Genomic DNA, 12,298 nt, shown 5'->3' with positions numbered 1-12,298 from the left:
GTTCATATTTTTCTGAGTGTTACCCTTTCTGTGCATTTTCCTGGGTGTTAAGTATGAGACATTTTGCCCTTTGAAAGTTTATATTCATATATATACACACATATGTATTAAAATATACATACATACATATATATGTATATATAAAAATATACATATATATATATGGTTTCTCATAGTCTTACTCACTGGCTGGAGGAGGAAAACAAAAATCTTTGGTAGGTTTGGATGCATCTCTGTTTATTTTTACCTTGTCTGGTAATGCAGATTTTCCCCGTTAATTGTCAATCCCAGTCTGAGCCCACGCTGCCAATTTAATTACTAGACACAGACTGTGGGTGTAGTAGATACGGCTTCCCACCTGATGCGCTCAACCTGAACCTATGCAGCGTTTGAATAAAAAAAAGATGGTCTTCCAAAAGGCGGGGGAAACCCAGTGTCTCCACGTACCAACACCTCTGCAGCCCAGCAGCCCTCGTCGTCATTGCATTTTCCCATGGGCTGCTCGCAGCCGGTGAGGCAGAGGTGCTGTGAGGCCGGGCACCCAGGGCAAGCAGGCTGGGCCTCGAAACGGAGCTGGGCGGGAGCTTGCCAAAAGCATAATTTCTATATAAGAAAATAAACCCCAACATGTCAAAGACAGGGGAAGAGGGTCAAGCGATGCAAGAGACCTGGTTCTGATCAGCCTCTCATCTCAAATTCTTTCTTAGGCTGTGGGGTGTCCTCCTCCAGCACTGGGTTTGGCTCCCCCTTCATTGGGGACAAATAAATCCGACGAAGCCCAGGATGGTGGAGAAGTGTCCTGTCCCACTGGTGGAGGGCTGGAGCAAATGGTCACCCGGGCTATTTCCAGCTTTGTAACTATGATTTTGTAGGAGAGTTGGTAAGGCAGACTAACCAGAGGAACGTGGAGCAGCCAAAGGAGCCTGCTGGCCTGCTGCTTCCCCAGGGGAAAAAGAAAAGCAAACAGGAGATGAAAGGCTGCGATGCCGCCTCCATTCCCAGAAGAGTGCCCTGCCCACCATGCTACCACATGTTGTGTGTGGGGGTGGAGTGAAAAAAAAAAAAAAAAAAATCACTCAAACTCTCCTGCTCAAGCTATTCCACCTTGCATAAGAATATGGTAACACTCATCTGAGGACAGGCTGGAGCCTAAACCTCCTCGCTCCCAGACGGGCACCGGAGACATTAGGCAATAGCACTTTCCTTTTTCTTCTTTGCCTAGTGATGGATTAATTACACTGGGCAAAACGGAAAGCCGGAGGAAAGCATTGCCCTGGCTTTGGCTGTGGTTGGGGCTGAGCCGAGCCGAGCCGAGCCGAGCCAAGCAAGGATCCCCAGTGGGCAGGACTGGAGCAGCAGCCTCCCGCAACCCCAGGCAGGGCTCTCGCCAGGCATCCAGCAGATAAAACCCCCTTGCTCCACACTTTGATTTCGTGAGAGAGGAGTCAGATGGGTTGGCCACCTCGTCCCAGGAAGCAGGAGCCTGCCTGGAGCACCTGGACCTCCTCGTGAGGCAGCCATCCTGTCCCCTCGCTTGGCTGGGGGCACAAGGGAGCGTGCGGGGAGCTTGACCACTTCACTCAGGCCTGGGAGCTTCCCACGGCATGGCAGGGTGCCCAGCGTCGATGTCGTAATGCTGAGCTTACCATCGTCCTCTGTGTGGCTTAGTCCGCAAGCGGGTGAAAGACCATGGATAATTTTCCAGTAGATAGCACAAAAGTGGAATAAGGAGCATTTATGGGCAGTCTACTGCCAGTAAGTGTAATGTGAGAGGTCAATGGTTTCCTAAGCGGCTTGGTTTCTTGAATAAGGACCCTGGGGTCCCAGCAGGCGATGTGCTGCCTGTGCCACGCAGGCTGAGAGGGAAGGGGGCTGGGCTGGCTGACTGCTGCCGGCGCAGGCGTTGCCCTGGATGGGCATCGCACGCAGGCCAGGGCTAGGCAGCTGCTCCTCCGAGGAAAGCAGAAACGTTCAGAAGAAAAAGACAATGACAAAAAGAAATTCCCCTTGAAAACGTTATAAAAACGGTGTGTGTTTCGAGTGGCGAGCCGGCAGCCGAGGGACAACGTGCCAGCCTGTGGGAGCAGGGCATGTGAAGGCAGCGAAAGAGGACAACACAAGGCCCGCGTCACAGCCGGCAGAGCTCAGCTGCTCTCACTGGCAGCGGGACGGCAGCGACGATCGCTGCTCCCGAATCTGTAAGCGAGAAAAGTTCAGTTGAAACTTCACTGGAAAGCCCAGAGATGCAACACGCGCCTGCACGCCCCAAAGGGCTTCCCGGCCCCTCTCCTCCCCCAGCCCGCACCCACACATCATCAGCACTTTTTCAGCCAACGGAGGAGCCTGTGCACAGCTCCAGGCTTGGTGAGGAGTGACGCCATCACCGCTGGGTGTGATGCAGAGCATGAGCTCACCCATCCAGAGGGCCCAGCTGGCTGCGCCAGCTCCTGCGTCCTTCCCAAAAGCTACGTGACACGGGTGGCTCCACCAGCAAGGCTAATTGCAGTTCCCCTGTACAAAGCACTGCAGCGACTGATGACCTCCCTCTCCTCCCCCCAGTTTAAGGCCAAGGCACACATGGCAGCTTGCCATCACCCAGCACAATTTCAGGTGCCCGAGGCACGAGCGAGCGGCCACTCCATATGACCTACTTTGTATGGCCGCAGTATCTGAGCGAGCCATGGTAGGCACCCAGGGCGCGACGGTGAGTAATGCTGAGAGTCAACCCGAAGCTTTTAAGGCAAGGGGGTGGGAGGTTTAATTTCTCTCTCGATCACAGGTTTTTAGCGAGTCCCAGCTGGGGTAGGTCGCTGTGTCCAGCCCTTTGTGACAGGTTTGTTCTCTGGAATATTTTCAATTGCTTTGCACAAGCTGAAACAAAAACATGGTCAAGTTACTCCTCGTGGCAGCAGCAGGAGGGAACACAGCAAAGGTGGTGGGTGGGAAAGAAAACCAATTTAAAAGTATTTTCTAGTCAGATGCAAGCATTGAAGACTGGCTTGCTGCTTTGACCATAATTTTTTAGCCAGCTATAGGTCCTGCCTCAGACTGCGGGGACCCAGGGGCTAAAACGAGACAGAGATGTAGCAGCTCCAATGGGCTGCGGAAACAAGAGGAACAAGTTGCACAGGGAGAGAGATGTTTTTATTAGTCCAGCTGATATAGCTAAAAAAAAAAGACAAGTCTTTAGGCACATCCTTCCATTAGATAATTGCTGTGAGCGTAATAACGACGCCATGTTGAGGAGAGACACCACTAAATGAACACTCTCTGATTACAAGATGCAGCACCAGCTATTTGCCAAGCATCTGTGAACAGTGACATGAAGCACAGCAAGGGGGGTCTAAAGAATATACAGAACCTACTGGTTGTCTCTTGCACCATTTTCCCTTCCCTGCTCTCACAAGCCTTGTACAGAAAACTCCCTGTGCTGATTAACTCAAATACAGGAACATCACCCAGCACAGAACAAAACTCCTACATGTGATCTCCTCTCCCCCACTCAGTTAAATTTGAATCACGTAGAAAGCTACATTAAAAAAAAAAAAAAATCTCATCTGAGATGTTAATTCAGCCTTTCCCTCACCAAAATTTAATTAGCTTACCCCAACTGGAGCCATCACTTCAGCTAAGTGACAGCCTGCAATCACAGCCTTAGAAATATCACAGCCTCTACAAAAGAAAGCTTATCTACGTGAGTCTATATAAAGCTGCACGCTGTGGAGCTACGTATCAACCTTTCATCACGCTCCCTCTATAAAAGTCAGGTTTTAGCAGTGGGTAGAGCTGTTGAGCAGGTGCTATCTGCTTCCCAGGTTGCATGAGTTGCAAAAGCTGTTGTTACTAAGGGTCCAGTGCTCCTAGCTATCAATACTTCTGGAAAATGTTGTTCTTGTAGGTTAATAATGTGACACTTGCACACAGCGAGCACACATGTATGCTGATGACAGCCATTCTGGAGAACAGACCTACTTGATACAACACTGTAAGCTCACACCCAGAGAACAGCCTGAGCTTGCAAGCCAGACCCAGTTTGGAAAAAAACCCAACTATTTAGCATGTTTTAATTGACTATGCTGCTTTTTTTTAGGTTCATAGGACAACTGATGCATAGGACAAGAGTCAGCTGAAGAAAGCTACAGTTATCTGGTATTTTCCTGTAACTGGCAGTTTACAGCCCCCATCTCTTCCCTGGCTGAGCTGAAACCACTGAAGAGAGAAGCATGGGTTTAGTCTAAGTTTCACCTCACTCCTTACCCTCAAAAGAGCAATTAGTTGTTTACACCAATTCTCTGCACATTTCTAGAGATGTGATCTTCCCCCCACAAACTAGCTTAGTGATACATTATGGGCTGAAGTCTGACCTCAGAGCATTGCCCCACAGCCCCAGGAGGACCTGTCTAAGAACAGCAGCCCTTTGTACCCAGATCTGTCTCCTCTCCCTTACAGGAGTCAGCCTGGCTTGCTGCAGTCAGGATAATAACAGTTTACAGTTGCCATGAGCAGATGCACAAGTCAAAGCTTGGAGGTAGGGCATGTTTGCAGTGACTCACGTTTAACACTAGTTCTCAAGTTTACAGCAACTACAATCAAGTTAAAGGTTCACTTCTGACACTGCTTTAGCCACACCCCAACTCGAGTAGACTGCAGCAACACAGCCAGGAAGATGTGCTAGCACACAAAACCAGCCCCTCTAGCATAACTAAGAAAACTAAGTCGCTTAAATCTCAAAGACATTCAGTTAACACATCTAAGACATGTCAGGCCAAAACAATAGTTTATTTTGTTTTCAGCAACATCTCAGCCATCAAAAAAATAAACTCTAACACAGATGGATGGAAGACTTCTCTACAGTGTAACTAAGTGGGCTCTGACCCCAGGGGTTTGAATTGGAGTGACATTTTATTATTCATCCAATAAGTTAGGAAGCATGAGAATAAAGTGCTTTATTTCTGAGCTGGTATGAGGTCATCAATGGACTGGCCTTTTTCAAGGCGTTTTTCCATTTCAATGAGCAGCTTCACACCATCCACCACCATCTGCACCAGCTCCACCTCAGAGAAGCCAAGACGATCAGCATTGGAGACATCAAACACCCCTCCAACAGCAGCTGTGTCCACACCACCTGGAACAAGAGATTTAGTTAGTACGCTGATCACTGCTAGCACAGGCAAGTCTACCCTTCTTCCCTCACTAGCTTGAAGTGGAAACCCAGCAAGACAACTCTCAACAGTTGCCACTGCTGCCACCTCCTACGTGCAGGGAGATAAAGCTGCATGTGACTGCCAACATGAGCCATGGAGCATGCCATTAGGCCAGCTCTCTGTTCTTTTAACCCATGAGCAATCTAACCTGTGGTCAGAAGTACCCACTGTAGTATTTCCTAGCCAGAAGTTAAATCAGGATTCCCATCCCTGCTTAGAACAGTAACAGCTGCCACCAGGTCCACCTTATCTGGTGCTCAGAATACCACATAGGACATACCTATGTGGTATTCTGAGCCAGACACAGTAAGGTATAAGCAGGGCACTGGCATCCCCAGCTCCTCCAAGATACGATTTTAGGGCTCGGTTCTCTCTATGTGCTTTATAAGGGTATCTTTTGGATGGTGTGACAGGCACTGCCAGTGTGAACCAAGACAAGGCTCTCGCTGTGGCCAGGCTTTGGCCGGTGTCTTAGGGCAGCCTGACTAGGACATCGCTGTATCACCTCTCACCTGTGCCTCGTTTCTGCAGCCGAAGCCTCTTGAGGACTTCTCCAAACTTCTCATGTTTCCCAAGGTTTGGTAGCTTGATGTGCACACCAGCACGGAGTCCCGTTCCAAGGTTGGATGGGCAGGTCAGGATGTAGCCCAAGTGTGGATTCCACATGAACTCATAGTTTTTGGACTTGAAGAGAGTTTCTATCTATAAATAGAGAGAATGGATGTTTAGAGATTGTCCTCTGCCTGAAGGATGTAGACCATCCATTAGTGTTCATTTACAGCTTCAGTTACATAGCAACAGCCACAACAGTTTGAACAGCTATTTAAGTCAGCCACGTAAGCCCCCTCCATTTGGAAAAAAGGGCCACCAGCAAGGGGCTTTTAAGGCCTTAATCTTGCTCCTAGCAGTGAGACAGGCTAAGTTTAAGCTATACTACAAAATCTGAAGTCACTATCTGTTGGGAAGCTTGATTTAGTACATGTCAAGCTGGCGCATCTGTTAGGATTAGGGAAGGGGCTGGTAAGGCTCAAATTCATATCAAGACTAGAAGCTGAGAAAAGCATTCAGCCTAGAAACTTCAGTCCAGCTTTGCCCATCCACATTCAAGCAATTTCTCCTCCCACCCAAGGTGTCTCAATGCTTGATTTATAGAACCATGTAGAAATCCTTTAAGTATGGTTTAGACACTTGGATAAGGGTGCCACATCAGAGGACATATTCTAGATTTCATAGCCACAATGCTTTGCCAATATAGGTGTTTCAGAGCCCTCACAGCTCTGGACCTCAGTGTTCCCAGAGACCCAGGCTATGAAGCACCACCATGCAGGACTCCAGAAAGGGCTTGAAAGAGTTTGCATTCTCAGCTCTAACCAGAGAAACATGTACCATTTGAACCTACAGCTCAGGCAATATTGATTTACCTGTGTTAGCCCAGTACAGAAGCGGGTAAATACTTCCTTCATGTTGCCACCTTTCTGCATGGAAATAACTCTAAGGTGATCCTCCTCATTGATCCAGACAAGGAAGGTCTTGTTATCATTGTGCCTAGGAGACAAGGCAAACAACTTGTCATCTGTCCCACCTGACATTTTCAAGACAATTGTAATAGCACCAAATTACTCATCATTGTAGCTTTTATTTCCAGAGGCTCACTTAGTTGCTTCTTCAAAGAAATTAATCCTACTTCTTTCGTCCATGCAGGATCTAACAGAGTTAAGCCAGTAGTTTTTACCCTGCTCTTTTCAAGAGGTAGTTTGAATTGGCCTATATCTGAACAGGTCAGAATAAGTAATAACATGACATTAGCCAGTCTTACAGTATCAAACCCTAAAATCCAATCATCCCTAGCTCACTTGTGGCCTGAGTTTACAAATTTAAGAGATTTCATCTGTTCAGCAGAGTTTGCAGAAGGGTGATCAGTACAGACTTTGAGGCAGCCCTGTACAGTGATGCTCATAATGACACCATGTTGACAATGTATAACAAAGCCTTTTATCAGAATTTTGTCAGATTCTGTTAAACTGCACTTTGTACCTTATCAGAGAACTAAGTTGAGTTTTCACTACTAATTTTAGATCAGGGCTCTTCAAAGATGCTATATAAACCTCTGAACACCAATGGACCCCTCTTGTCCTAGCTTGCAGCTGGCAGCAAGTACTACCATCAGTATTTATCATGCTGATAATTTCTCAGCTTGATTAGGATCAAAAATTAACTAGTACCTGAGGAAAGTTATTTATGCAGACAACACAGACTTTACACTTCAAGCTTGTAGATTAGTCATGCTCAGATGACAGTGCTATCTAGTGCTGGCAATCTGCAGGTAGATGATGCAATCTTAAAGGTGACCTACAGAAACAAAGCATGCTTCCTCTGGGTTGTATTGAAGCAGCTACAGTAATAAGATTGGAGTATTCCAGTTGATAAAAACCTAGCCCTTAGCTTAGAAGGGAGCAAGTTAATTATGCTGCAGAAGCTCCTGAGATGTAGAGTTTTATGTAGGTGGCCTACATCTGACAAGCAGAATCCTTCCATTCCACACCTCTGCATCAGTCAACTCATGTCACCAAGTCTCTGGGGGCAGGGGGGAATCTTACCACTAGTACAGGTAAAGCCATACTAGTCCAGCATCAGTGAGTTTCCGCAAGCAGAAGCGACAAGACTACAAGGGAGCAACTATGCATCCAGTATCAAGTCTGAGCTAAGCCAATGCTACGGTTTGTTACCACAAGTTACTCTAAGCTCCTGGGACAAGAGCTGAATGTAGTGGCACATCTACTCCTTCAGAAGTGATCTACTTTCATAAGCTGATTCAATTATTGTCTGGTGCTTCACTAGACTGTGCTGGATGGGTAGGCTCTGGTTACAGGCTAGCCAACCTGGCTTATTGCTACCAGCCCAATACGGTGCATAGTAACACTTGTCCAAATTCTGCTGGTTTAGATGCAACTTCCCTAGAGGAGACCACACAAGTTTCTCATTAGATTCAGTAATAAGAGTTCAGAAGCTGCCATTTTGCCCAACAGTACGAGCCACAACCAAAACAGCAATATTTTTTTGCAGGGACTTTGTACAACTCCTCCCTTCCAGGCATACTCACCAGATACCCCTGGCATCAGGCCAATCTCGTGCCATCCCAGATGCCAACAGAAGAGGAGAAACTGGCTTATCAAACAAGAAGTGATCATCAATCAGCTGCTGCTGCTCTGCATCAGTCATGTTCCTCAGAGCATAGTACTTCCCCTTGAGATCGCCTTCCAGACTACCCAGAGCTGAAAGAGAGTCACTTTTAGGATGGAACCAACAGTGCTAGACATTCCCAGCACTTTAAAGACTACACGCAAAGTATGGCAATGTCTGATCTGCTGGGTTTGGTTCCTCCCTTGCTTTCATCTGCAATGGCAATGCCTTTGCGGCTTTACAGAACTTAAGGCAGTATCAGATGATTTGTCTGCACCTTCCAGGCTTATACAAGTAGCCTTTGTTCCCTTACATGCAGTATAGAATCATTACTGCTGCTTAACTGTACAAGTAGAGTGCTTTCTTCCAAGGAGAATCAAGGTCATGAATATAACAAACAGTATTATTCTAGTCAAGGACTGTTACCCTGCCCTTGAGAGGTTTTGGAACAACTACACTCTCAGACTCCAGAACTGCACCTTGAGTGTATCCTTTCCTCTCACTTAATAGAGTTGGGAGGCAATAGAAAAAACCTGCAGCTGAGGAGTCTCATTGAGAACTAGGGCTTACTCTAGTCAAGTGCACATTTGGAGCAAGACTACACCTCTAAGCAAGCTGAACATTAATGAAAGTCAATTAAAAGCAGCCACAAAATACTGCAACCATGACTCAAGCCCTGAAGTTGCTACATACCTGTTACATTTCAGGTTTGAGCCATGATGAACCAACCTCTTTCCCCACACACACAGAAAGCAGCTTTCAGGATCAGCAAAGGTCAACTTAAAGCAGTCCAACTTCCCTCTGACATGCGCTCTTGCTCTCAGCTACAAACTGCAGTGCTGAGGCAGCTGTAATGTAATGAGCCTTTTTCAGGGAAGGCTCATGTTCAGACTAAGTCTTGAGGGAGGCTGCTTTTGCCTCCATTTTCAAGCTGCAGAGAACACCTCTTGTGCAAAGGCCATAAGTAGTTTCCCCAATGCACCCAGTTCTTAATTTACCTTCAACAGAGAGCTTTTCAATAGCCCGCCTCTCTCCTCGACTACAGTGCGGGGGAAGACAGAATCCACGGATGCTCCTACCAGTTCTGACACGGGAACTTAGCACGTAATTGGGATCCAGGTCATCACCTCCCTACAAGATTAGGAAACCAGTGAGTACAACCCCGTTGCCAAGACACCTACCCTAAATACATGTAGGTTCCATGCATTTAAGCATGCACCTTATACTTAAGATATTGACTACCTGGCCTGTAAGCCAGTGTCTTACTTCAGGACTATTTTCTTCAGCATTATCTCAAGTATCTGTGTAACACAACCCTTGTTTTGAGGCTGAGGCTAGGGCTACTAAGTAGTGCTAGAAGATAGGGATACCACCAGACCATCAGTTTTATGTCCACTTCAGACTATGGACTGGGCTTCTGTTACCCCTTCAGATCTGCAATCTAGAGGTATCAACATGAGGCAAACCCTTGTTGTTTATGTAGGTGTTTACTCTTGTTTATGTAGGTGTTTACTCTTGCAAATGAGAATTATTCACTACTGTCCTCCAAAGTCGTGTTTTCAAGATGACCTTATGGCTAGCCAATCAACACGGCATTAGGAATTCCTAGAGTCTACAGTAACATTTGAAATCCATAAAATGGGGAGAAATCCTTAATCCTAGCCATAACAATGTCTATTCTATAGCATGAGACCACCAGGTGATATTTAAGATCCAAGATGGGATAGTAGAAAGTGTTACATTTTATGACAGTCCTTGACTCCTAGAACAGTGTTGCTTAGCTTGACTACTACAGCCCACAGTTCACATTGAACATGTTTGGCATGATCTACATTGCAGCAGCACATGAAGCAAACTCCTGCTGCATGCCAGCTGCCTGGTTCTACCCAGCCACTGACATCCTACAGCAGCAAGCTCTTAAGCCTAATTGTACTGGACACAAAGCTTGGGGGGGGGGGCTTGTGGTGTTCTGTGCTGGGTCAAAGTGAGGGGACAGAGCCTGAGCAATCAGTTTAGGCAGCTGCCAACAACTTTACCCTGTCCTCAGACCAGTAGGCATCAGTAATTGATCAAAAGTTTATACCTGCAGGTTATCAGCATTCAGGTCAGTCTTGTGCTCATCAGTTGGTTTGTAGCCACCATGCCTGTCTTCAATAACTGGATCAAAGAGTTCCTTAAACACATCATAGGATTCTTCATCACCAGCTACGCATCCTACTGTCATTATGAAGGGATGGCCTGGAGTGGTAATAAAGTCAGAAGAGCTAAGTTTGGGTGATGTTTGGCTGTATTCCAGCGCAGCACTAACCAGGCAAGTTCTTTAGTGGTAGGTCTAGTCACTTAGAAATGCATTCTTACATAAAAACATTTGGAGAGACCCTAGATTTTACACTTCATCCAGTTAGTCAAATGCAGTGCTATGGAAACCCATAACTGTTGCCATTAAACCACGCTAATTCATCAAGCTTGGTTTAGGACAAATTTGCACAGCACATCCAATCTCACTAGCTAATTTAGACCACTGGATAGTATGTCTAAACAATCATGCTTTGCTGTAAGCAAGCATACTTCACTTTTTGTTCCTTCTGCTACAGAGCGAGCTGCATTTCTGTAGTCTGCTCATAAATACCACCTCCACAAGATTAGTTTTAAGTCACCATATTCAAAAGCACCAGTTACTTCAGCTGGCTCACACAGAATATTCTCAATGCATTTTACCAGGATTATCAACCCCAGTCTGAATGACATCATCCAGGGTGAAGCCACTGGGCGTGACTCTGTCTCTCAGTTTCTTGTATAAATCCAGGGTTAGAACTTTGGCCATGTGGTTGTTGTGGGTGCTCAGGTCCGGGTACTCCTCATCAGGAGGCAGTCTCTGATTATTTAGTTGGGCCATTTTGATATTGCTAGAGTAAAAATAAATACTGTAATGTTAACATGTAAACACATCTGCTCCCCCTTTTTTCATAGAAGTGCTAGAGAACATCACATAACCAGTTTGGAATAGGAATAGACCAGAACAGCCAGGTAAGCCCACATTTTTTTCCCCCCCTGCAGTTGCATTATAATTAGAATGCATTTGGTTTGGGGTTTGGTTTTTTTTGTTGTTCAGATTGAAAGTATTTAGCAGAGCAGTTACATAATTGAAGTGTCTGGGAATTGATTTGTCAGATCACAGCAAGGAACATGGCCTGATAGAACAAGGCCTCTTTTAACACAGCCATGCATTTAGAGCCGTCTCTCAACGCTTTACGAGATTTGCCTCTCAGAAGCTCAAGAGTTTTGGGTGCCATTGTCAAGAAGCACTTCCAGTAAGGAGGGAGAACAGATCGTTATGCAGATCTAACGGTCCCCGGCCGTTACCTGGGTTGTCAACCCCAGTCTGGATGACATCATCCAGCGTAAATCCACTGGAAGTCTGTTTATCCCTCAATTTCTTGTACAGGTCCAGGGTCAGCACCTTGGCCATGTGATTGTTGTGAACACTCAGGTCAGGGAACTCATCGTCAGCAGAGTGCTTCATCTTCAGGAGGTTGTGGCTGTTTGAGAAGGGCATGTCTGACCCTACTGCAGTCACTAGGGGAGAAAGAGGGGAAGCCTATCACTGGGGGCTTGGCAGGCCTCCAAACTGCCCGGGATGGGAAGCCAGGCACCCAGGCAAGGTCACCTTGGCTGTTGTTCCACCCCACCTTTGTTGCTACACCACCTTCCACGACAGCCAAGAAGGAGGAAAGAAAAAAAAAGTTCTTCACCTCCACCAGCCTTGCTCCATCCTTAAACATCCCAGCCGCAAGGGCAGGGGCTCTCCCCGCTCCTTCAGGGAACCGTCCGGGTGAAGGGACGCACCCAAGGTCGCGCAGAGCGGCCGTGGCAGCGCCGGGCAGACCCCGCCGGCGGCTCTGGGGCAGGGGGAG

The 12,298-nt window shown here is 46.8% G+C and overlaps 1 protein-coding gene across 2 annotated transcripts; it reads right to left on the bottom strand.

Annotated features, from left to right (window-relative positions):
* Positions 1-4,757: 4,757 nt before the first annotated feature.
* CKB (creatine kinase, brain) lies at positions 4,758-11,960 on the bottom strand. 2 transcript variants are annotated; one of them, XM_009327814.1, is made up of 7 exons: positions 11,748-11,960; positions 10,468-10,622; positions 9,383-9,515; positions 8,305-8,476; positions 6,626-6,749; positions 5,717-5,906; positions 4,758-5,125 (listed from the first exon to the last, which is right to left on the bottom strand). In XM_009327814.1, the coding sequence occupies exons 1-7, from the start codon at positions 11,938-11,940 to the stop codon at positions 4,947-4,949; spliced, it is 1,146 nt and encodes a 381-aa protein (XP_009326089.1). In that variant the 5' UTR covers positions 11,941-11,960; the 3' UTR covers positions 4,758-4,946. The 2 variants fall into 2 exon arrangements, with proteins under 2 accessions (XP_009326089.1, XP_009326098.1); XM_009327823.1 differs by lacking the exon at positions 11,748-11,960 and adding an exon at positions 11,103-11,288.
* Between the last annotated feature and the right edge of the window lie 338 nt (positions 11,961-12,298).

This window comes from Pygoscelis adeliae, unplaced genomic scaffold (assembly GCF_000699105.1).
Source record: "Pygoscelis adeliae isolate BGI_AS28 unplaced genomic scaffold, ASM69910v1 Scaffold130, whole genome shotgun sequence".
Lineage (NCBI taxonomy): Eukaryota > Metazoa > Chordata > Aves > Sphenisciformes > Spheniscidae > Pygoscelis > Pygoscelis adeliae.
This window is presented reverse-complemented; position numbering and strand designations above follow the sequence as displayed.

Coding starts and splice junctions, on each gene's coding strand:
- CKB (XM_009327814.1), bottom strand. CDS start 11,940: ATGCCCTTCTCAAACAGCCACAACCTCCTGAAGATGAAGCACTCTGCT. Junction 9,516..10,467: donor TGAATGCTGATAACCTGCAG/GTATAAACTTTT, acceptor CTAATCTTGTAG/GGAGGTGATGACCTGGATCC. Junction 8,477..9,382: donor TGAAAAGCTCTCTGTTGAAG/GTAAATTAAGAA, acceptor ACTCTCTTTCAG/CTCTGGGTAGTCTGGAAGGC.